The 23,374-nt window shown below is 36.1% G+C and overlaps 1 protein-coding gene across 3 annotated transcripts in view; it reads left to right on the forward strand.

Moving 5' to 3' along the window:
• The window catches only part of MAPK8 (mitogen-activated protein kinase 8), a 113,521-nt gene that overhangs the window by 45,177 nt on the left and 44,970 nt on the right, over positions 1–23,374 (forward strand). For all 3 annotated transcript variants that reach the window (XM_068548036.1, XM_068548035.1, XM_068548037.1), the window contains exons 2-3: positions 17,915–18,085; positions 21,719–21,848. In XM_068548036.1, the coding sequence (XP_068404137.1) occupies positions 17,964–18,085; positions 21,719–21,848 (252 nt within the window). In that variant the 5' untranslated portion in view covers positions 17,915–17,963. The remainder of the gene's footprint in view (positions 1–17,914; positions 18,086–21,718; positions 21,849–23,374) is intronic.

The raw sequence follows: 23,374 nt of genomic DNA on the forward strand, positions 1-23,374 counted from the left end.
TTCTTTACATATTTTATCTTTGCTTAAACAAGAAACTTGACATTTCTTGGTTGACATAAAAGTTTACAGTTAGGAAGGGGATCAAGATAGAATAGGAAGACCCTATACTTACCTCCTTCCATGGATGGCACACCAAAATTACAACTATCTGTGAGCAGCTATCTGTGAGAAAGACCTGAAGACTAGCAGCAAAGATTTTCTACAACTAAAGATATAAAGAAGGAGCCACAATGAGACAGGTAGGAGGACAGAGACACAGTCTAGTCAGGACCCACACCATGTTGGTGACCCACAAATGGGAAGGCTGTCACAACCACAGAGTTCCTTCCTGCAGAGCAAAGGGTCCAAACCCCACATCACATTCCCCACCGTGGGGGTCCTGCAATCTGAAGATAAGCCCCAGAACATCTGGCTTTGAAAACCACCAGGGCTTACAATCCGGAGAGGCAGAGGGCTGTAGGAAATGACACTTCACTCTTAAAGGGCATACACAAAATCTCACACACTGAGTCCCAGCACAGAGGCAGTAATTTGAAAGGCACCTGGGTCAGACCCACTTACTAATCTTAGAGAGCTTCCAGGAGAATCAGGAGGCAGTCGGGACTCCCCTGGGGATAGAGATGCTAGTGGCAGATACTTTGGGGATTTCGTTTTGCCCTATTGACACCAGTACTAGGAAGCACCATTTTGGAATCCTCACTCTAGCCCATTCATGCTGGGGGCTTGCCCTGCCCGCAAGCAGCCCACAGCAGTCACTGGGGAAACCTACCCCACCCAGCAGAGCAACCTGGGCAGGGCCTCACAGCCAGCAGGGCCAGGGGCCAGTCCCACCTATCAGCATGCTCACAGTAGTCAGCCCTGCTACAACAGAAGGGTACATGCAGCCCACATAGGGGACACCCCAGAATATTGGTGGCCAGAAGGAAGCATGCACCTGGGCCCCATAGGACGTCTCCTGCATAAGGCCACTTTTCCAAGATTTGGGAGACATAAAGGGCCTACCCAGTACCTAGAAATAAACACCGAGAATTAGGCAAAATGAGGAGACAAAGGAATATGTCCCCAATGAAGGAACAAGACAAAACTTCAGAAAAAGAACTAAACGAATGAAATGGTGATAAGCAATCTACCCAATAAAGAATTCAGGGTAATGGTTTTACAGATGCTCACAGATGGTTTTACAGATGAATTTGGGAGAATGAACAAACATAGTGAGAATTTCAACAAAGAGTTAGGAAATATTAAAGAGCCAGTCACAGCTGAAGAATATAATAACTGAAATGAAAAATACACTAGGAGGAATCAACAGTAGAATAGATGATACAGAAGAATGGATCAGTGATCTGGAAGACAAAGTAATGGAAATCAAAGATGAACAGAAAAAAAGAAAAAAGAATTTTAAAAATAGGTAGTTTGAGATCTCCGAGACAACATCAGGCATACTAACGTTTGCATTATAGGGGTCTCAGAAGGAGAAGAGGGAGAGAAAGGGGCAGATAACCTATTTGAAGAACTAATAGATGAAAACATCCCTAACCTGAGGAAGGAAAACAGATATCCAGGTTCAGGGAACACAGAAAATCCCAAAAAGATGAACCCAAAGAGGTCTGCATGAATACATAATTAAAATGACAAAAATTAAAGGTAGAATCTTAAAAACAGCCAGTGAAAAGCAACTGGTTATGAACAAGGGAACTCCCACAAGACTATCAGCTGACTTTTCAGCAGAAATTCTCTAGGCCAGAAGGGAGTGGCACGTTATATTCAAAGTGATGAAAGGAAAAAACCTACAACCATGAATACTCTACCTGGCAAGTTTATCATTCAGAATTGAAGGAGAGATAAAGAGTTTTGCAGACAAGTAAAAACTAAAAGAGTTCATTACTACCAAACTGACCTTACTAGAAATGTTAAAGGGAATTTTCTAAATGGAAAAGAAAAGGCCACAACTAGAAATAAGAAAATTACAAAAGGAAAAATCTCACTGGTAGAGGCAAACATACAGTAAAGATAGTGGATTAACCACTTACAAAGCTAGTAGGAAGGTTAAAAGACAAGAGTAGTAAAATCATCTATATCTGTAGTAGGTGATTAAGGGATACACAAAATAAATTTATTTTAAGATGCAAGACTTCCCTGGTGGTCCAGTGGTTAAGACTCCACGCTTCCCCTGCAGGCGGTGCAGGTTCGATCCCTGGTCAGGGAACTAGGATCCTGCATGCTGCACGGCATGGCCAAAAAAAAAAAAAAAAAACAGATGTGATCTATGAGGTCAGAAACATAAAGCAGGGTGGAGGGGAGTAAAAATGTAGTGCTTTTAGAATGTGCTCGAACTTAAGAGACCATGAACAAAAATAGATTGCTATATACATAAGTTGTTATATATGAATCTCGTGGAAACCAAAAACTGTAATAGATACACAAAAAATAAAGAGAAAGGAATCTAAACACTAAAGATAGTCACCAAATCACAAGGGAAGAGAGCAAGAGAAGTAGAAAGGAACAAGGAACTACAAAAACAACCAGAAAACTATTAACAAATGGCAGTTAGGTATATACCTATTGATAATTATTACTTTAAATGTAAATATAGTAAATAAATACTCTATTCAAAAGACAAAGTGCCTGAATGGTTAAAAAAAAACAAGACCAATGTATATGCTACAAGAGACTCACTTCAGATATAAAGACACACACAGACTAAAAGTGAGAAGATGGAAAAAGATATTCCATGCAAATGGAAACAAAAAGAAAACAGTACTTAGACAAAATAGACTTTAAAACAAAAACTGTTACAAGAGACAAAGAAGGGCATTACCTAATGATAAAGGGATCAATCCAACAAGAAGGTAACACTTGTAAATGTATATACACCCAAAATAGGAGCACCTAAATCATAAAGCAAATACTAACGTGCATCAAAGAAGAAATTGACAATATACAGTAGTATTAGAGGTCTTAGCATTATTTTTTTGGATGTCTCCTCAGGCAAGGGAAACAAAAGCAAAAATAAGCAAATGGGACCATGTCAAACTAAAAAGCTTTTCTACAGCAAAGGAAACCATTAACAAAACAGAAAGGCATCCTACTGAATGGGAGAAAGTATTTGCAGTGATAATCCTGATAACTAGTTAAAATACAAAATATATGAAGGATTCATACAACTCAATATCAAAAAAGCAAACAATCCAATTAAAAAATGGGAAGAGAATCTGAAGAGACATTTTCCAAAAGAAGACTTACAAATGGCCAACAGGTGCATGAAAAGATGCTCAACATCAGTAATCATCAGGGAAATGCAGATCAAAAACACAATGAGATATCACTGCACACCTGTCAAGGATGGCGATAATTAAAAAGACAACAGATATCAAGAGTTGGTGAGGATGTGGAGAAAAGGGAACCCTTGTGCACTGTTGGGATTATGAATTAGTGCAGCCACTATGGAAAACATTATGGAGGTTCCTCAAAAAATTAAAAATAGAACTACCATATGATTCAGCAGTTTTACCTCTGGGCATTTACCTGAAGAAAACAAAAACACTAACTGGAGAAGATAATGCACCCCACCCCCATGTTTATGACAGCATTATTTACAATAGCTAAGATATGGAAGCAACACAAGTGTCCATCAATAGATGAATGGATAAAGAAGATTTAAAAAATGGTACCTTGCTATTTGTGACAGCATGGGTGGATCTAGAGGACATTATGCTAAGTGAAATAAGAAAGAGAAAGATAAATACTGTATGATTTCACTTATATGTGGGATCTATACAACAAAATGACTGAACAAACAAAACAAAATGAAGACAGACTCATAGATCAGAGAACAATCGGGTAGTTGTCAGAGGGGAGGTAGGCATGGTATTTGGTGGAAAAGGTGAAGGGATATAAACTTCCAGTCATAAGTACGTCACGGGGATGTAATATACAGCATAAGGAGTATGGTCAGTAATATTGTAATAACTTTGTATAGGGGCAGATGGTTACTAGACTTATTATGGTAATCATTTTGTAATGTATTTAAATGTTGAATCACTGTTGTTCAACTGAAACTAGCATATTATTCATCAACTGTATTTCAAAAAAATGTTTACAGTTATATATAGGCAACTTTTAGTATAACATAAAAAATATTAAGTGTCTTGAGAAGTACAGATAAAATTAAGATAAAAATTATAATTTCCTGGCCTTATATGATGGCTTATATTTGAACACTTAGAAAGGATGGTGATGGTCATTTCTCAGAAAGAAACAGAGGCAAAAAGGCAGAAAAGTTTGACATGTTCAAGAAATTAAAAGTGGTCTATTTGGATGAACTTTGTTCTAGAGGCAGTTTTTAAGCAGAGGAGAGAGCTAATGTCTCTTGTAGTACCCACTTGCTACAGCAGATAGCAGATGGATTTGAGTGGGGTGAAATTAGGCAGGGAGATTAGTTAAGAATTCATTGAAGTAGTTTAGAGAAGAAGAAACGAGGTTCGGTAAGATAGTGTCTTCGGAAGTCGAACATTTTATCAAGATTATCAGAGTAAAATCACCATTATTTGTCCATCGATTAGATTAATTCATTCATAAGTATTTGGGTTTCTTCTGTACAATTCTGGGAACACAAGTGTGAACAAAACACATACTCTTTGCCCTTATGGGTTTTAGTCCAGTGGGAAACCCAGATGTTTACAATTTAGGGTGATGCATATGCTGCCATAGAAGGCCAGTGTGCCCTGGCAATGAGTGTCCTGACTACTAATCTTGAAGTCTCATGGATGGGTAGGTCTTGACCAGGGAAAATAAGCAGGGAGAAGTATGTTGCAGGCAAAAAGAAACTGTGTATCAGCTTGGAAATGAGAGAGAGACAGTGATACATTGTGGAACTGAAAGAAGTTCATTGTGGCTATATTTTGGGATTGGAGAGGAGGCCAGGACCAAATCATCCAGAGTACTGAAAAATCCTAATGAAAGGTTTGGCCTTTATCCTTTGAGCAGAAGGTAAACACGGTATGGTTTTAGGCAAGGGGGATTCAGGGTCAAATGTGCATGTTAGAACAATTATTTTAGTTATGGATATTTTAGTTACAAGTAAGAAACTTAAGCCAAAAAAGGCAAAGAAAGTGGTCCAGGGAAGTTCAGCATGTACAGGGGTAGGAAGTACAGCTGGACCTCACAAAGGTCTAGAACCAGAAATGGTTATCAATTAATATCAGGTGCTTTTGCTCTTGCTCTCCCTCATCACTGCATGTCTTGTCTCTAGCTCATGATACATTGTTTTTTCTTTGTATACCTGGCTTCTCTAACTACAAAGCTAACCCACAGCCCCTCTTAGCTTTTCTCCCAATTCCAGATCCCCTGGAGAGAGTCTGATTGGCTCATTATCTCACTTATCTCCCCTTGGTCTAATCATCTATGGCCAGTAGAGCATATAGAATAAGTATAACTGCTTCAAAGCCCACCCCTGTCACAATTAAGGGGGTGCAGCGAGTTGTAGGCTGGACAGATTTCTCAGAATGAACCAACTTAAGAAGATCACTCTGGCATCAGAGTGAAGAATTAGGGGCAAGGGGATTAGAGGCCCCTTTAGGAGAATACAGCAATGCAAGCAATAGTTAATGTTGACCTGAGTTAGAGAGGTGAGTAAGAAGAGAATGAATTTGTGGTAGATTAAAGATTGACTCTCCAGAACTGCATGGTAAGTGGATATGGGAGGATAAAGAAACAAGGATAATGTCTGTGTTTCTGGCTTGTATAACTGAGTGGATGATGATAGCATTCCCTGAGCTGGAAGGACATAGGAGAGGCAAATTTGGTGGGGATTGAAGGAGATGGAGTGAATTATTCATTTTTGCACATGCAGAGTTTGAGGTAGCTTTGAGACATGTAAGTGGAAATGTGTAATGGACCACTGAATATATACATTTAGAGCAGAGGAAAAATCTCAGTGGTAGATAAATGTTTGAAAGCTAGTTTTACATGCTAGCTGAAGCTGTAAGAGTGGGTGAGATTGCCCTGGGAGAGTGTTAACAAGGGAAGAGAGCCAAGACAACCCTGAAGAGAGTCATTTTTGAGGGCTGGTAGGGGAAATGAACCTATAAGGGAAGACTGAGAAGGAACAGAAGGTAAGAAAAATCAGGAGTATGCAGTGTTTTGGGGAATCCAAGAAGAGAGTGTTTCAGACAGGAGAATATGGTGAACAGTGCCAGTTACTGCTGAGCAGCCTAAGGAGTCAAGTTTTGTTGGGTTTCAGAGCAAAGAGCTTGTTGATGACGTTGGTGAATGAGTTTAATGGAAGTGGTGAAAGTAGAAACAGAGGGTTGAGGACTCTTGGTGGGGGCAGTAAAGAGATCAAAACAGCAGATATAAACAGTGCTTGAGAAATTTGGCTGTGAGAGGAAGGAGAGAGAGGGATCAATAACTAGTGATTGTTTTTGACAGTGAAATAGGGTTTTAAAGTATGTATGTATTTTTGTTTTTAAATAGCAGGGTCTTAATCATATTTGAGTGCTAGGAGAAAGACTGATGATTACTTGAGTAAGATCAGGAGAGTTATTCAGAGTACTGTTACATTGTAATAGTGAAGAATGAAGCAAAAGTAAGTATTTGGACCCTGGTTTAGTAAAGGGAAGAAGTTATTTCCTGACTTTTCTCTGGGAAGGGATTGGGATTATCTACAAGTAAGGTAGGGTTGAAGATGGAAGGAGCAGTGGGACTCTTTGAAATAGACCTTGTAGAAATTAGAGGGGATAGCTGACTAGGGGAAATCTAGAATTTTCTGCCTGGGTTAGATTGAAGGCCTTGAACTTAAAAGCACTATGGACCATTGTGGTTTTTGTTCAGCAGTCTACGTATACGCTGAAAAGGAGACAGCTAGTTTGGTTTGTGCTGTGCGATTTCAGGTTGGTGCATTAGGAGAGAGTAGGGCAGGGTTATTGTCATAGTGGTGGTCTATCTAATGGGCCATAAGCTGAGGAATGAAAGAAGTAAAAACATGAGAGGACTAACAGGAAAGTAGAGTTCTTAAAGGCCTGGGTGGGAATCCTTACGTGCAGAACATAAGTGAGAGTAACTCAGTGTGAGACTGATCCTAAAATGAAGGTGACACTAAAGGAAAATGAAACAGTAGTTTCTTTGGAGAGTTGCAGCCTGTGTTGCTGGAAGAATAGTACTGCTGCTAATAGAAATAGATGTGTAAGGAAGAGTGAGTTTTGGAAGGAAGAAAAGTTTGATCTTCACTATTTAGAGTTTGAATACCCATGGAATATCCATACTGAGATGATCAAGAGGCAGTTGAAAATATAGGAGAGAGGTCAGGGCTGGAAACGAAATTGGGAGTCATAATTGAAGCTATGACTTTACCAAGGAAGCGTAATATATAGAGTGATAAGGTGGTATTAGGCACGGTGTGCATTTAAGGAGTGGGAAGTAGAGAAAACGTGCTTGCAAGGTTTGAGCAATTTACAGAGAAACTTAAGAGAAGTTAAAGAGGAGTTGACTGAACAGGCCACTGGATTTGGGAATTCTTGAGTGGCTCTCCAGAGGGGTCAAGAAATAGTGGAACGTGAAAGGAGATTGTAAAGATGTGAGGATTAACTGTGACTTTTTGGCAACAGGTTTATTGCCAATGAATGATGCGTACTATATGCGATTTTAAAAATCTCCCCAGTATACTGACATTTAAAAAACATAACTTTGCTTTAAAAAATTTTATTAGCCAGCTTCTGGCTTTCTGAAATGGAGTACACTGGTCATTTAATTTCTTAAAGCCTCAGGAATATCATAATTAGTGATTATTACTCAGCACTGTAATACTGCTAGGACCTTCTGAGCACTGTTAGGACTTGTTCTTATACTGAGTGCTTCCCGTGTGCCTTGTTTTTTGATGGCTTCTTCTAAGTCAGTTGACGTTATTATTCAAGAATCTTTTTCCTTCAAAGTATTTCACTGTGTTATAGCTTAAAATTGTTAGAGAATTAGAGAGTTCTTTAGGAACAAATAAATATACTTAGAGTAGTTAGCACTGTTAACATTTGTGAATCGAAAGATCCAAACCAAAAAAAAGCTAGTCATTTTATCACCTGCCAGTTGGCATGTTGGACACCCATGTTATGTTTAAATTGTCTTCTAAGTGACTTCATGAGGTTTTTCCATATGTAGGTTATTGAACTACTCCTGAAAGTCATATATCTCTTTAGAGGGTCTGAGGGGGGAGAAGATTAGAGGAGAAAACACTTAATATCTGCTATAGATTTATGCAGGAAAAAAATCTGTTTTTAGTCTCTGGCTTTTGTTGCTGTTACTGTGTTAGTAGTGAAAAAAGAGATTTTTATGACCCAAGCTGTAGGTCTTAGCCAGTGAAGGGCAACTTGAAGACGAGATAGAGCTTAAAATTAAAGCTGTTTCTGAGTGATTGATTATAGTTTTGTAGCTGGACAATTAAAACTTTTTACTATTCTTGCAAATCTTCAACTTAGATTTGTCATACCTGGTTAATACAATCAAATGGAAATGCTTTTTTTCTCCCCGTCTTGCTGAGCTTACAGATTCTGAAAAATGGTGTAATTTACTCTGAAATTCAGTGTTTTGTTTTGTTTTGTTTTTTCCTGCTGGGAACAGGCACATTTAATTACAGAAAGCTGTTTGTCATGGAATCATTTTCTTCTAACACCAGCTAGCACTTTTTAAAAATTCTGATCATAATTCCATTGCTGGCAAGATAAACTGGTGGTAATTATATGTGGAATTAACTAACATTAATAAAATTCCCTGTAAGATGCATCTGGGACACTTCTCATTTGCTATTCCCAGTTTGTGGTTTTAGAAAGTGTCTCTGGTGGTGGTTGAATGCGATCAACATTTTCTTCTCTTGTGAGCCTAGAATCTTATTACTAAAAGACTTGGCAAAAGTTATTAGAAAATGGCAGGCATTTGAATCTTTCTCAAGGAATAAGTTATTTTGCATGATCAATTTTTTGGATAGTGGAAGAATTTACCCAGGTACTGCACTGTACAAAGGTACCCTTAAAACTATGTATTCTTTCTTGTATAAGAACTCATAAAAATTTTATAGGAATTTACAAGTATGAATTTTTTTAACTTTCAAATGAAAATATCTTTTGAGTATCTTGGGAAATAGTATATTCTTACAAATTAGGTTACCTGTTTTTATTGAATTGAATGTCATTGAGAATATTGGCATTGCATTTTAGCCACTAACATTAATAATCTAAATACAGTTGAGCAGCCCAGAGCCAGTTTCCTAATATTTTGAGATTTTTGCCGTTTTGAGAACAAAGTAATTTAACAATTTTGGATACCATCTAACTGAAATGTTGATGATAATTTCATAACCATATTGGGTTCCATTACATAAAGTGTATTATCATCATTTGTTTAAAAAGTAGCCAGCAGCCTGTTACTTTATGGCTGAGGACACTGCTATAAAGTCTTGAGATCTTTAATAAATAATTTGAATATCTAAATCTTAGAAACTAGTTCTGAGGTTTTCATGTAGCTAAAGTCATCCTCAAAGTACAGAAATTGTGAAGGGATACCTGTCTAAGCATTATTTTGTGGTTGGAATGTAAAAAACCTACTCAAGTAACCTCAATTAAGGTATGGATGTACAATGGAATATTACTCAGCCATAGAGAAGAATGAAATAATGCCATTTGCAGCAACGTAGATGGACCTAGAGATTATCATACTAAGTGAAGTAAGCCAGGCAGAGAAAGACAAATATTATATGATATTGCTTATATGTGCAATCTAAAAAAAAAAAAAAAAGATACAAATTGAACTTATTTGCAAAACAGAAATAGACCTGCAGACATAGAAAACAAATTTGTGGTTACCAAAGGGGAAGGAATGGGGGAGGGATAAATTAGGAATTTGGGATTAACATATACACACTACTATATATAAAACAGATAACTAACAAGGACCTATTCTATAGCACAGAGAACTATACTCAATATTTTGTAATAACTTATAAGGGAAAATCTGAAAAAGAATATGTATATACTGAATCACTTTGCTGTACACCTGAAACTGACACAACATTGTAAATCAACTGTATTTCAGTTAAAAAAATTTACACACACAAAAAAGAATTAAATCTATTTTATGAGTAGATTGTACAAAATCCAATTGCGGAAGTACAAACCAGGCCTTCTTTCCCCTACCTTCTTTGTGGGTGGGGCTCTGGTTCTCCTAATAGAAAGAATTCATAGTGGTCCGGACACCAGGGTTATCTCTTGGCTGGAATAATTTCTTTCTCCACTCGTGGGTAGCTAAAGAATGTGCTAATTATACTAGTGATTAAAGTCTGGTTTTCGTAGTTTGGTGCTAGTAACAGCTGTGTCTGAAGCCTGATCATCATGTCTCAACCTGAGCCCTCCAGCGTGTGCTTAGACCTGGGCTGGCTCATTGTTCATATTGGGTCTACTGCCTTGTTATAGAAGAGAAACCACTAAGCCCAAGATTTTGTACTGCTTGCACACCACCCAGTGGGGACTCTCCTTCCTAGGGAAAGAAAAAAAGCATAGTTTGTGAGAGACAGAAATAGCTAATCGACCACAACTTATTTTGGGGAAAGGAGGGAGAGGAGATTACCCTAGAATGCACCTTATATTTGATATATTGTTTCTACTTATGTCAATTTAATTGTGGACAAATCTGTTGTTGGAGTGGGCCATGTTAGTATATGACATAATGGTATTTCTATATTAATTACTTCAAATATAATTGAAGAATAAGCTTTGAAAAATACGTGGAACTGAAATAGATGCATTTACATAGTGGCAGTTGAGATCTGCTCTAGAGGCCACTTGAGGGCTTTTAAGAGTGATGTTAAATTTAATAGGCATTTTGAAACATTGACTTAGGTGTGAGGCCAGGAATCTCTGACTATAATCTGAAAGTAGTCAGACTTCATTAGTTAGACCTAACCTCATTTTAAAGGCTATTACCTACTTGCTGAGAAAGCAGCCCTAAGCAATTCCTTAGCATAGATGGATACTGTAGAATGTGGTTCTGCCACCTTGGCCATAATTGATAAGCCCAGGGCAGGCCTTTGACCCAAGGGTAGTAGTCTGTGAAGTGGCCTGGTATGAAAACTGCACAAACAGCAGTAATGGGCATTAAACTAATCAAGCACATATCTCTTTTTTCTCCGGTAAATTACTCCTTGAGAGGAGGAGAATGATGGACAGTTCGTAATGGGAACTTATAGTTACAGTTTGTTCATTTGTTGTTCATTCAACACCTATTTGAATGCCTAATATTTGCCAGTTACTATTCTAGGCTCTGGTGATTTAATCATGAACAGAGCAACTTTCATGCTTTCATGCAACTTATGTTGAGGGGACAGATAAGTAGCATGTAATAGATGTCAGTAGTGTAAGTGCTTTGAAGAAAAATGAAGCAGGCTGAGGAAGAGGGTGTGATTAGAGGGTACTATTTTAGATAGGCTAATCATGTAAGGCATTTCTGAGAAGCTGATGTTTGAGCAGAGTCCTAAGTAGAAGATGATGAGGGAAAAGTCAGCATGCAGCCATCATGAGGTAGTAGAAGCCAAGAGTTATACAGAAGAAAATTTCAGAGTAGAGTGAGATGTTATATTAGTCAAGGTTCTCCAGAGAAACGAACCAATGTGATGGGTGGGTAGATGGATGGATGGATGGATGGATGGGTGGATGGATGGATGGGGGAGGGAGGGGCGAGAGAGAGAGAGAGATAATAGAGGCTGACAAATTCCAAGATCTACAGTTGGTACTCTGGAGACCCAGAAAGCTGATATAACACTAGTCTAAGTCTGAAGGCCTGAGACCCAGAATAGCCGATGATGTTAAGTTCTAGCCTGAAGGCCAGCAGACTCAAGACTCAATATTTTAGTTCTAGTCTGAAAGCATGAAAAAAATGATATCCTAGCCTGAAGGTAGTCAGGTAGGAGGAGTTCCCTTCTACTTGCAGGAGAATAAACCTTTTCGTTTTTATTCAAGCCTTCAGCTGTTTGGATGTGGCCCGCCTACATTGAGGAGAGCAATATGCTTTACTCAGTCTATTGACTTAAATTTTAAATGTTAAAGTCATCCAAACACCCTCACAGAATCACCTAGAGTAATGTTTGACCAAATATCTGTGTACCCTGTGGCCTAGTCAATTTGACACGCAAAATTAACCATCACAGAGGGAGTCTGCTGGTAGCCATAAAAGCAAGATGAGTAAAGATAGATAGGCTCCAATTCACCCCAGTGACTTATTGTCAAGATTATCTGACTATTAGAGCTTGAATTATGAACTTTGTTGCATTGCCTGAATTATTTTACAGTTGTCTGTGAGGCCTGGCTTTATGGCTCTATTGAACTCACTCTTTTTTCCCTGAGTACTTTTTATATAACTACTTAGTTTAAACTCCTTTGTCTCTACATTCAGGCTCACCAGACCAACCATTTTATGGATGGGCCAGCCTGATAGCAGTTGAGTCTTGTTTCTTGTATAGACATTAAAGAAATAAACCTTGAGTTATAAAAGCCTAATTCAGCCTTTTTTTTTTTTTCTTGCTTATGAAGGAAAACAATGGTAAAGATAAACAGAACTTTTAAAAGTGATTTGCTACTTTAAAAAAGGTTCACATTCTTGATTAACATTTTTAGCAGTTACTTATTAAATTATACCTCTTTTGAAGAGCTGACATGTTTTGGAAATCTGAGAGTGTAGGAGACACAGTCCTTGCCCTCAGAAAGACCACAGTCTGGCAGTAAAATCTGCATATCTAAATATACAGCAGGGTGGTTTTGATGAGAAATTAGGTTCAAGCTGGAAAAGGCTTCATGAAGATTATATTTAAGCTAGTCTTTGGTAGGTAGAATTTGGATAGCTACAAAAAAGAGGTCAAAGTATTTCCCAAAAAAGAAAGGGAAATGAGTAAATCAGGTGAAAGAGTTTGGGGATGATAATTTAACCGCGTTGACATGAGTGTAGTGTTCTTGCAGAGGACTATTTTGAAAGCTAAAGCTGAAACTCAGTATGTCCACAACATTCTGTTGCATGTTAACCACTTTGAGCCTCAGCTACTCCTCTATTAAATGGCATAATAATGCCTATCTTTTCTTTTATTCCTATGAGCCTCGTGACCAGTCACATCTAAATTCTGTAACTATAGTTTCTTTGGTTTTAATCCACAAAGAGGCCTTTTTGAGTAGGGAAATGAATTTTCAGACTCCATATCATTTCCTCCTCACACTCTTCCTGTTCCAGCTTCCTTATGGAGAGAACAGTACACCAAATGAATCCTCTGTAAATCTCACCAGTATCCTTAATGCCCTTATCTTAGAAATTGTTCCTTCTGTCTCAGTCTTCTGAAGGTATTTTCTGACGGCAGTGCTGCATTAGTATCTCTGTATGGCCACACAATGTGCTTTGGATCCCATTTCTTTCCACCTTTTCAGAGATATTACGCTAACTGAAACCTCAGGTTTCTTTTTCACTCTCCTAGTGTCACCCTTCCTATCTTTATGGGTCTTTTCTATTAGCAGATAAATATGATCAGGTTGTTTTTATGTTATATATATTATGCATGCTATGCTGTAGTATATTATATATAATATCTAATCATCCTCCATTGACCATATACCTTTCTCCATCAATTTCCTCGTGTCTTCTCCATCAACTTCTCTAAAGAAGTAGTTATACCCGCTTAACTTATTTCTAAAATCATATCCTATTCACACCTAAGCTCATTCCAATCTACCTTCTACCCCCATCATTCTATTCTAATACCCTTCTACCCCCATCACTCTACTTATTTGATATTTCTGTAGCATTCAATACTATTGGCCATTCTGTTCTTGAAAACACTCTTCCTTTGGCTTCTTCAGTGTGTTCTCCTCGTTTTCTGTGTATGTCTCTGGCTACATCTTCTCTGACTTCTTTGTTGGCTTATCTTTCTCTAATTGCTCATTAAATGTGGGTATCCACAAAGCTGACTCTTAGGCCTTTCTTTTCTTACTACTATATCCTCTTGAGTAATATTCTTTCTCATTGCTTCAATAACAGTGCCAACTCTTAAATTTATATTTTTCACCTAGACTTCTCTGAGGTCCAATTCTGTATCTAGCTACCAAATTGATATTTCCATTTGGATGTCTCGGTGAGGTATCTCAGACTCAACATGCTTAAGACACAACATGTTTGTAACTTCACCTCTTCCTTCATATCTTCTTCAGCACCAAGACTTGTTTTATTTTGGACTCAATATAGTGTATGGATGAAGGACTCAAATCCTCACTCTAAAAAAAAACAAACCTCACTTTACTCTTTACTAACTTTGCAACCATAGGTAACCTTTAAAGACTCAATTCTGTCATGTGTAAAATGGAAAAACAATAGGTCCTTTCTTAACATAATGCAACATCAGACAAAATGAGTAAATGGGACTTATACTTCCAGCCAAGATGTAGTAACAGGGACTGAATTTACTCTCTATCCATAAACAATTAGAAAACCTTCACAGGACTGTCGTGAGGATTAAAAGAGTATAAGCACTTGAAACAGGACCCAGCATAAAGTAAGCTCTATGTAAAATTTTGCTTTTATTATTATTAAGTATAGATTTGATGGTAAAAAAAATTGTGGGATGAAGCTCTGAAGTGCTGCTTTAAAGGTAAATTATGGTATTAAGTGTTTATATTATAAAAAGCAGTCCTCAAATCAGTACTCTTAAGCTTCCATTTTAAGAAACTAAAGGATAAGAGTAATCCTAAAACAAAAAAGGGAATAAAGACAAGAGCAGAAACCAAAGAAACAGAAAAGTACAAAACAATAAAGAAAAACAGAAATTAAAATTTGGCTTTTTAAAAAGATCAATAATAGTGATAAAATTCTAGCCAGATTAATCAGGAAAAAAAGAGAGAGGATGCAGATTACAATAGCAGGAATGAAAGAGGACACATGTCTACAGATCCTATAGACATTAAATCCAACAATTGAGATGAAATGAGCAAATTTCTTTAAAAACACAAACTACCAAAAGCTCATTTAAGAAGAAATAGATAACCTGAGCAGCCCTATATATTTTTTTAAAAAATAAATTTGCAGTTAAAAATCTTCCTTCAAAAAATCTCTTGTCCTAGAATGTTCACTGAGGCATTCTATCAAACATTCAAGATGAAATAATATCAGTTCTACACAGAGTCTCTCAGAAAATAAAAAGGAGGGAATAATTCCCAACTCATTTTATGAGGTCAGCATTTACCCTTAGCATGAAAGAAAACTACAGACCAATAGCCCCCACAAAAATATATGGAAAAACCTTTAATGAAATTTTAGCCAACTGAATCAATAGTATTAAAAAAAAAAAAGGATAATACTTTTTACCAAGGAAGAGTCATTACAGGAATACAAGTTTGGTTTAACGTTTGAAAATCAATCAGTATAATTCACCATATGAATCTACTAAGAAAGAAAAACCATATGATTATCTGAATAGATTCAGAAAAATCATTTGACAAAATTTAATGCTCTTTAGTGATAAAAAACTCTCAGTAAACTAGGACTTGAAGGGAACTTTTTCTGCCTGTTAAAGGGTGTCTAGTAAAATCCTGTAATTTACATCACACTTGGTGAAAGACTGAATGCTTTTCCCCTAAGGTCAGGAATGAGGGAATGAATGATGCTTGCTCTTACCACTTCTATTCAGGATTGTATGGGAATTACAGTCAGTGCAGTGAGGCAAGAAAAGGAATTCAAAGCCATCCAAATTGGAAATGAAGAAATGAAACTGCTTGTGTGTGTAGAAAATCTCAAAGAATCCGCAAAAAAGGCTACTAAGACTAATAAGTGAGCTTAGTACAAAGTTATTATACAAAAGAATTAATTGTATTTCTTTGTACTAGCAATGAACAACTGAAATTTAAATAAAAATAAATTAACGTAAAAACATTCACAGTACCATCTAAATGTCAATAATACTATGGAGAAGTTGAACAGAATTTTGCAAGACCTGTGTATTGGAAACTATAAAACATTGCTGAGGGAACTTAAAGGAGAACCAAATAAATGGAAATGAATATCATGTTCATGGATCAGAAAACTCAAAATTGTTATAATGTCATTTCTCCCCAAATTGATGTTTATTACTCAGTACAGTTCCAGTCACTATCTCCACAGGCTTTTTTGTAGAAATTGACAAGCCTATGGTCTGTTAACTTAGGCAGAGTTAATGAGACTTGTGGTTTCAGACAGTCTTCTCTGGAATATTACATGACTAGTTTTGTTATTGATTTTGGAAATGTTTCTCTGGGCCTTTCTTTAATTTATCTGAATCATTTCTCTGCCTTCACAATTGCTTCCAGTTTATTTCTTCTAAAGCCTACACTGTTTAAACTTTTTGTTTAGTTTTTGTTTATTTTTAACTCCACCTACCTAAAACTTCTTTTTAATTTTAATTTTATTTCTTTCATTTGGCTTAGTTCAGTAGCTCACTGGTTTTCCTCTTGCAGCTCTTGCTCCCTCTCTTGCAGTATAATCTCCAAGTAGCAGCTAGGGATCTAGTCAAGGCACTCTCTTACTCTGCATTTTCCAGTGGCTTCTATCCTACTCTTAAGAATTCAGCTATTATGTGGATATGATTACTTAGGTCTGCGTGTGTGTGCACAGAATAAACTCATCCACCTGCTTTAAAAAAAGAAAAAAAAAAGAATTCAGCTATTAGAATCCAGTTCATGAGCCTCTTCATGATCTGGCCCCAGGGCACAGCACAGTGCCTGGCACATGGTAAGCATTTAATATATGTTGAATTAAATCTTTGCATTCTAAGTCTTATCAGAATTTTTTGTGTGTTTGTTTTTGTTGTTAGCATTGTCTTGCAGCCACACACACAAAAATAGTAATTCTTTAGACCTAACTGGTTTCTCAGTTTATTGCGGGATATGGAGAGTAGGTTGGAGCTGTCTTGCATGCATTTTAAGGCTCACTTTATTTTATTTTATTTTTTGGCCACGTTGTGCGGCATGTGGGATCCTAGTTCCCCGACCAGGGATTGAACCTGCGCCCCCTGCATTGGAAGCGTGGAGTCTCAACTATTGGACCGCCAGGGAAGTCCCTTGTATGCATTTTAGAATAGGCCAGTTTTGTCTAGTAAGGATGGTTAATAAGATTTGTCAGTAAGCAGTACTCAAACGGGTAGGAAAAGACTGCTTTGGCTTTTAATCAGACAAATTGTAAAAAACTGTGGTCAGAACTTAGGTTATGCTTTAGATGACCCAAACAGTTCAGAACAGCATTGTTTTGTTTCATATCCCAATATACTAAATGCTTCTCTTATAGTTTCTTATTTTTAAAATAACTTTACCTTATATCTTTTTTTTTTTTAATCTTATATTTTCTACCTTGATTCTCTTCTTTCAACCATTACAACCTCAGCTTATGCATTACACCCAGATGTTGCTATTGGGGATCAGGGGCTCTGTTATAATGACAGCAAGGTGCTGCTCTGCGTTTGTTAGTTTTTTTCTGTAGGAGTGATATGTGATAACCGGCTTACTAGCCTGTCAATTTGTTGTTCCTTCCACAAACACTCAGTGAGATTGTGAATTATTTTTGAATGAAAGTTTATCAGTTACAAAAATTAAGGTTTCAACACTATAATAAACATAGAAAGGACTAGTTTAAACTTTTAAACTGGAAGTGACCTTAAAAACAGTTATAAGTATTTGCTTTTTGTTTTTCTTTTTTAAACTATTGGTTGTTTCTTAAGTATAACAGATGCTAACCAGGCTCTGTGGTAATTTTTTCTTTCTAACTGTGTTTTTTAACGAAGCAGCTCTTTTAACATCTAGCAATCTGTGAATAGAGTGATGACTTGAATTTTAAGATTAAGCAAATTCATTCTGTTAACATCACATTTTGTTCCGTTTTGCAGCTTCTCGGTGAATTTTTGGATGAAGCCATTAAATTAATTGCTTGCCACCATGAGCAGAAGCAAGCGTGACAGCAATTTTTATAGTGTAGAGATTGGAGATTCTACATTCACAGTCCTGAAACGCTATCAGAATTTAAAACCTATAGGTTCAGGAGCCCAAGGAATAGTATGGTAAGTTTTTACTTCCAAAAATTAGGCAAAGAATCATTAACTGCTCTGTTTTCTTCTCTCATAAATTCCTTGGTAAATATTCCTTGGTAAATATTTAGCTTGCCTCAAAAAATTAAAACTATAAAATTTAAATTAAAGCTGTAACACGGTAAGTTGTTTTGTTCTGAGATTAATGGCTTTTTTATTATTCATAAAACATAATTTTATAAATCAGCTCTGTCATCTTTAAGTATAAATTATGATTAAATACTTGGTCGTAAGCCATGTAAAGATAGATATGTGTATCAGGAAAGAATAAGTGGCATGCTTGTTAATTCCATGTATACATTTATTCCCATAGCTAATTGTTTAATAAGAAGCTTCACTTAATCATCACTTTTACACTGTAATGAAATTCTGGAATATCATAAATCTTATTTTACACTGGGGAATAAAGTCAGCTAATATGTCACTGTATGTGTTTCAAAACTCCTATGTATCTTTAAAATTGATCTACAAGCTAATTTTTACAAAAGGCCTAGGCTTTATAGATCAGCATAATTCCTTATAAACTGAAAATCAAAACACTCTTTGGGACAGTTCTGTTAATAATTTTAGGTTACTAAGTTAGCATAATAAGCTAGTGTTATAGGGAATTCTAAGCCTCACTCAAGCATAATTATATCTTTATTACCTCTTCTTGAACCAGATTTGTTTTGGAATCTATTAAAAAATCCTAAGTGTTTACAACCCTGCAGTTCTCCCAGGTTCTAGAAAAACTTTTGCATACAGCTCTTGCATATGTACAGAAAGAGACATATGTAGGGCTGTTGTTTGCAGTACCATTTAAAATAGCAAAAATTGGTAATAGCATCAAATCTATCAGTAGGAGAATAAAAAATAATCATACAGTGAAATACTCTACAACATTTAAAATGAACTGGAGCTTATATGTATTAACAAGGATAATCAGAAATGTAACGCTGAGTTTAAAAGCAAGATGTAGAATATACATACATTATTATACTGTATGTGTGTATATATATATATATATATATATATATATATATATGTAGTTTAAAGTATGCAAAACAGTACCATATATTTACGTATGCAAAAGTATAAAAACATTCATAAACACCAGATGGTACTTACCTCTGAGAATAGAGAGAAGGAAGGGGGCTTTACCTATAATAATATATCACAAACTACAGATATTGGCTACAGATTATTGGCTGATTGGTTGTCATCTTAACTGATCACATTTAACCATCCACAAATTAAATTTAAAGAAAATGATGTGGTAATATCAATATGGTAAGAATTCTGAAAGTGAACTCTTGGTTCAGATTCTAGCTCTCTGATTTATTAACTTTGTGACTCACATGGCAAATTAACTCTTCTAAAGCCTGTTTTCCCACCTAGTATACAGGGTTGTTGTGAGGAATATATTATTTATAAAATACTTAATAGTATTTTAAAAATATATTATGTTCCTTTACCTTCACTTATCCTCAGACAAGTGCTTTTTGAAATTTGTGTACCAGAATTTTCTTTTTTAATTGCTTTGGAAGGTAACCAGCCCCTGTCCTAAGGAATAAATGCCTTCAAATTTTTGCTTATTCCTTCACAAAACATTACTATGAAATAGATAATAAAAAATTTTTTTAAACTCACTGTTGTACTACTGTCAGAATCAATTGAAGAACTTAATTTTTTTTTTAAAGGCATTATTTTGGGCCCCAGTTATAGATGGTAAGATTCATTGGGTCTGGATTGGGGCCTCTGAGTCCCCAGGTGTTTCTAATTTGTGCACATTTAAGAATCAATAATTATGGGCTTCCCTGGTTGCGCAGTGGTTAAGAATCTGTCTGCCAATGCAGGAGACATGGGTTCGAGCCCTGGTCTGGGAAGATCCCACATGCCACGAAGCACCTAAGCCCGTGAGCCACAACTACTGAGCCTGCGCTCTAGAGCCTTTGAGCCACAGCTACTGAAGCCCGTGCGCCTAGAGCCTGTGCTCCGCAACAAGAGAAGCCACCGCAATGAGAAGCCCACGCACCACAATGAACGAACATGCAATGCAGCCAAAAATTAATTAATTAAAAAAAAAGAATCAATAATTAGAAATCTAATTTCCTTGGATACAAAATAGTTCAATCAAATACTTGAATTTGTGTATTTTTAGAGCTTGACATAGCAGATAAAAAATTAATAGGAATGAATTTAATGGTTAAAAATAAAATACTTTATCTGAAACAGTCAAAACTTCTAATCATTTTATGTGACCCCTAATGTTTTTTGTTTTGCTTTTTTTTTAATTTGGGAAGAACATATCTGTAAATGACAGCATTTTCTAAGTAAAGATTATAATACGTATGTTTTGGTGTGTATGTATATGTATATGTATATAGGCAATAGTTAATGGTATGTATAGAATGTATAGATGTGTCCTTTTATGCAGTACCAATTTCTTAATACATAATTTCTTCACTGTATTTGATATAGTAAGATTGCCACAGAACAAACTCAGGTTTCCAGTTAGGTGAGAGAATAATTTTAATCAGTAGTGTGGTGACTTTCCAAATATTATATAAACAGAACTCATCTTTTATAGTATGTTAGGTGGTCCAGTATGAAAAGCACGACCTCATGTCTTAGTCTTCTAGTCTCAGCTTTGCTTTTAACTTTCTGGCTGACCTTGGACAAATTACTTAACCTCTCTGGCCCTATATCAGGCAGTGATTAATCCAAATGATTTTTAAAAGCCTCTTTTAATCATAATATTCTATAATTTTAAGACACTTTACCTTGAGATTAATCCAAATGATTTTTAAAAGCCTCTTTTAATCATAATATTCTATAATTTTAAGACACTTTACCTTACTTGTGCTATACGTTCTTTGACCTGTCATTTGCAAAATGTGCCATTTGGTCAGAGTCGTATGGTAGAGGAAGATATGAAGAGTTAATGAGTATAGTGTTATATTTCCCAGAATTATAGATGTTTCGTTAATAGTTATGAAACAGCTTCTGATGTCCTGAAATCTGGCATTTATATTTATAAATACCTTGATTTTTAATTTCTCCTCCAAAACAAATTTTAAGTGTTTACTTTTTATAAAATAATCTTTCGTCTAGATGCCTCTATATGCACTTTCCTCTTCTGTATTCATTTTGTTGTGTCTAAAGAGGAAGTGATGTACTTATGTAGAATTCTTCAACAGGTGTTTTGAGTAGAATTTATGACCACATGTATTCTTTATCCTGTCTTCCCTTGGTGCAGATTTGGGGTGAGGGATTCATTTGGGCTCTAAGCTATCTATTAGACCTGAATACTCATTAAACATTTGTGCATTGAGTGCCCATTGTATGCTAGGTGGATCTTGGATGACACCCAGTGAACAAGCAGTCTCTTTCTTCACAGTCCATTTTCACTTTTAATCCATTAGCATTTTAAGAAACAGTTAACAATGCTGTACACTGTTGGAATATGCTCTAATAGGTATAGAAGAGACATGTTGAGCATCAAGGGCTGGAAATTGGTTCAAATGCATTTATCTTTGGAGAAAGTGAGGAATCTACATGAATGTTTCATAAATTCAGTTTTGCAGATTTTTAAGTTTTTTGTTGTTTTTGAATTTCTTATTACAGTGCAGCTTATGATGCCATTCTTGAAAGAAATGTTGCAATCAAGAAGCTAAGCCGGCCATTTCAGAATCAAACTCATGCTAAGCGTGCTTACAGAGAGCTAGTTCTTATGAAATGTGTAAATCACAAAAATGTAAGTGAACATTTTAGAAAATTTCTTAAGTATAAATGAAATCAAGATTTGTTCATGAATACATGAATATAAAAATCTTTTAAAATAGTGGGTGCTTTAAATTGTTCTTTTGGATTGAAGCATTGCTTAAAGGGATATATAAATTTTTCTGAACTTTATTAAATTATATTAGAAGAAAAATAGCTTATGAAATTAAGATTGTGTAATTTTCTGACATTTAATTTGCAAAAGGAGTTTTAAAGAGGTAGATGTTTTAGAACTTTATTTAGGCTTGATCTCATCTTCTGCTTTTTTGTTTTCTATTAAGCTGACATTTCGGAAAACTGGAGCCTGAGCACAGAGATGAAATTGTTCCCATTATTCTTTGACATTGGAACTTTATTTAATAATATTGGATAAAGCAGTTTACCAGAAACTTTAAAAAATATTTAAATGGAATTAGTAAAACATTCCTAATCCTATTTTCTAATGATTATAAAGACTTAAACCTATGACTTTTGCCCCTTTACACTTTTTAAAACTTATATTAAGCATACTGATACTTTTATGATTATTTTAATGGAATGATTTCTCCAAGATGAGAGGAAATAAACTAGGAGTACGTTGTACAAGGGACAGTTTTATGAAGTACTAAACCCAAAGCATCTGACTGGAGATGTCTTGTGGTGTTTGTCCAAAGGAGTTTATGAAGAGCTCAATACTTTCTGATTGCAGAAAACACAATTTACCACATTTTGAGAGCTAGCTATGTGCAAGCCTCTGTGTACTGGAGTTAGTAGATTAGCACCAAGGGAAAAAATTTATGGAAATTGAGGATTAGACTCCTTTTTGAGGGAGCTTACAGTGTTATTTTGAAGACAAAATAAATACATAAAGAGTTAAATATCAGATGTGATAAAGCAGTAAAAGTTTAATTGTCAAATTATGGCAGATGGAACGCAGCCCCACCCATCAGCAGACAAGCGGATTAAAGTTTTACTGAGCTCTGCCCACGAGAGCAACACCCAGCTCTACCCACCACCAGTCCCTCCAATCAGGAAACTTGCACAAGCCTCTTAGATAGCCTCATCCACCAGAGGACAGACAACAGAAGCAAGAAGAACTACAATTCTGCAGCCTGTGGAAGGAGAACCACATTCACAGAAAGATAGACAAAATGAAAAGGCAGAGGACTTTTTACCAGATGAAGGAACAAGATAAAACCCCAGAAAACCAACTAAATGAAGTGGAGATAGGCAACCTTCCAGAAAAAGAATTCAGAATAATGATAGTGAAGGTGATCCAGGACCTCAGAAAAAGAATGGAAGCAAAGATTGAGAAGATGCAAGAAATGTTTAACAAACACCTAGAAGAATTAAAGAACAAAGAAACAGAGATGAACAATACAATAACTGAAGTGAAAAATACACTAGAAGGAATCAGTAGCAGAATAACTGAGGCAGAAGAACGGATAAGTGACCTGGAAGACAGAATGGTGGGTTGACTGCCACGGAACAGAATAAAGAAAAAAGAATGAAAAGAAAGGA

The sequence above is a fragment of the Eschrichtius robustus genome, chromosome 7 (assembly GCF_028021215.1).
Source record: "Eschrichtius robustus isolate mEscRob2 chromosome 7, mEscRob2.pri, whole genome shotgun sequence".
Classification (NCBI taxonomy): Eukaryota; Metazoa; Chordata; class Mammalia; order Artiodactyla; family Eschrichtiidae; genus Eschrichtius; species Eschrichtius robustus.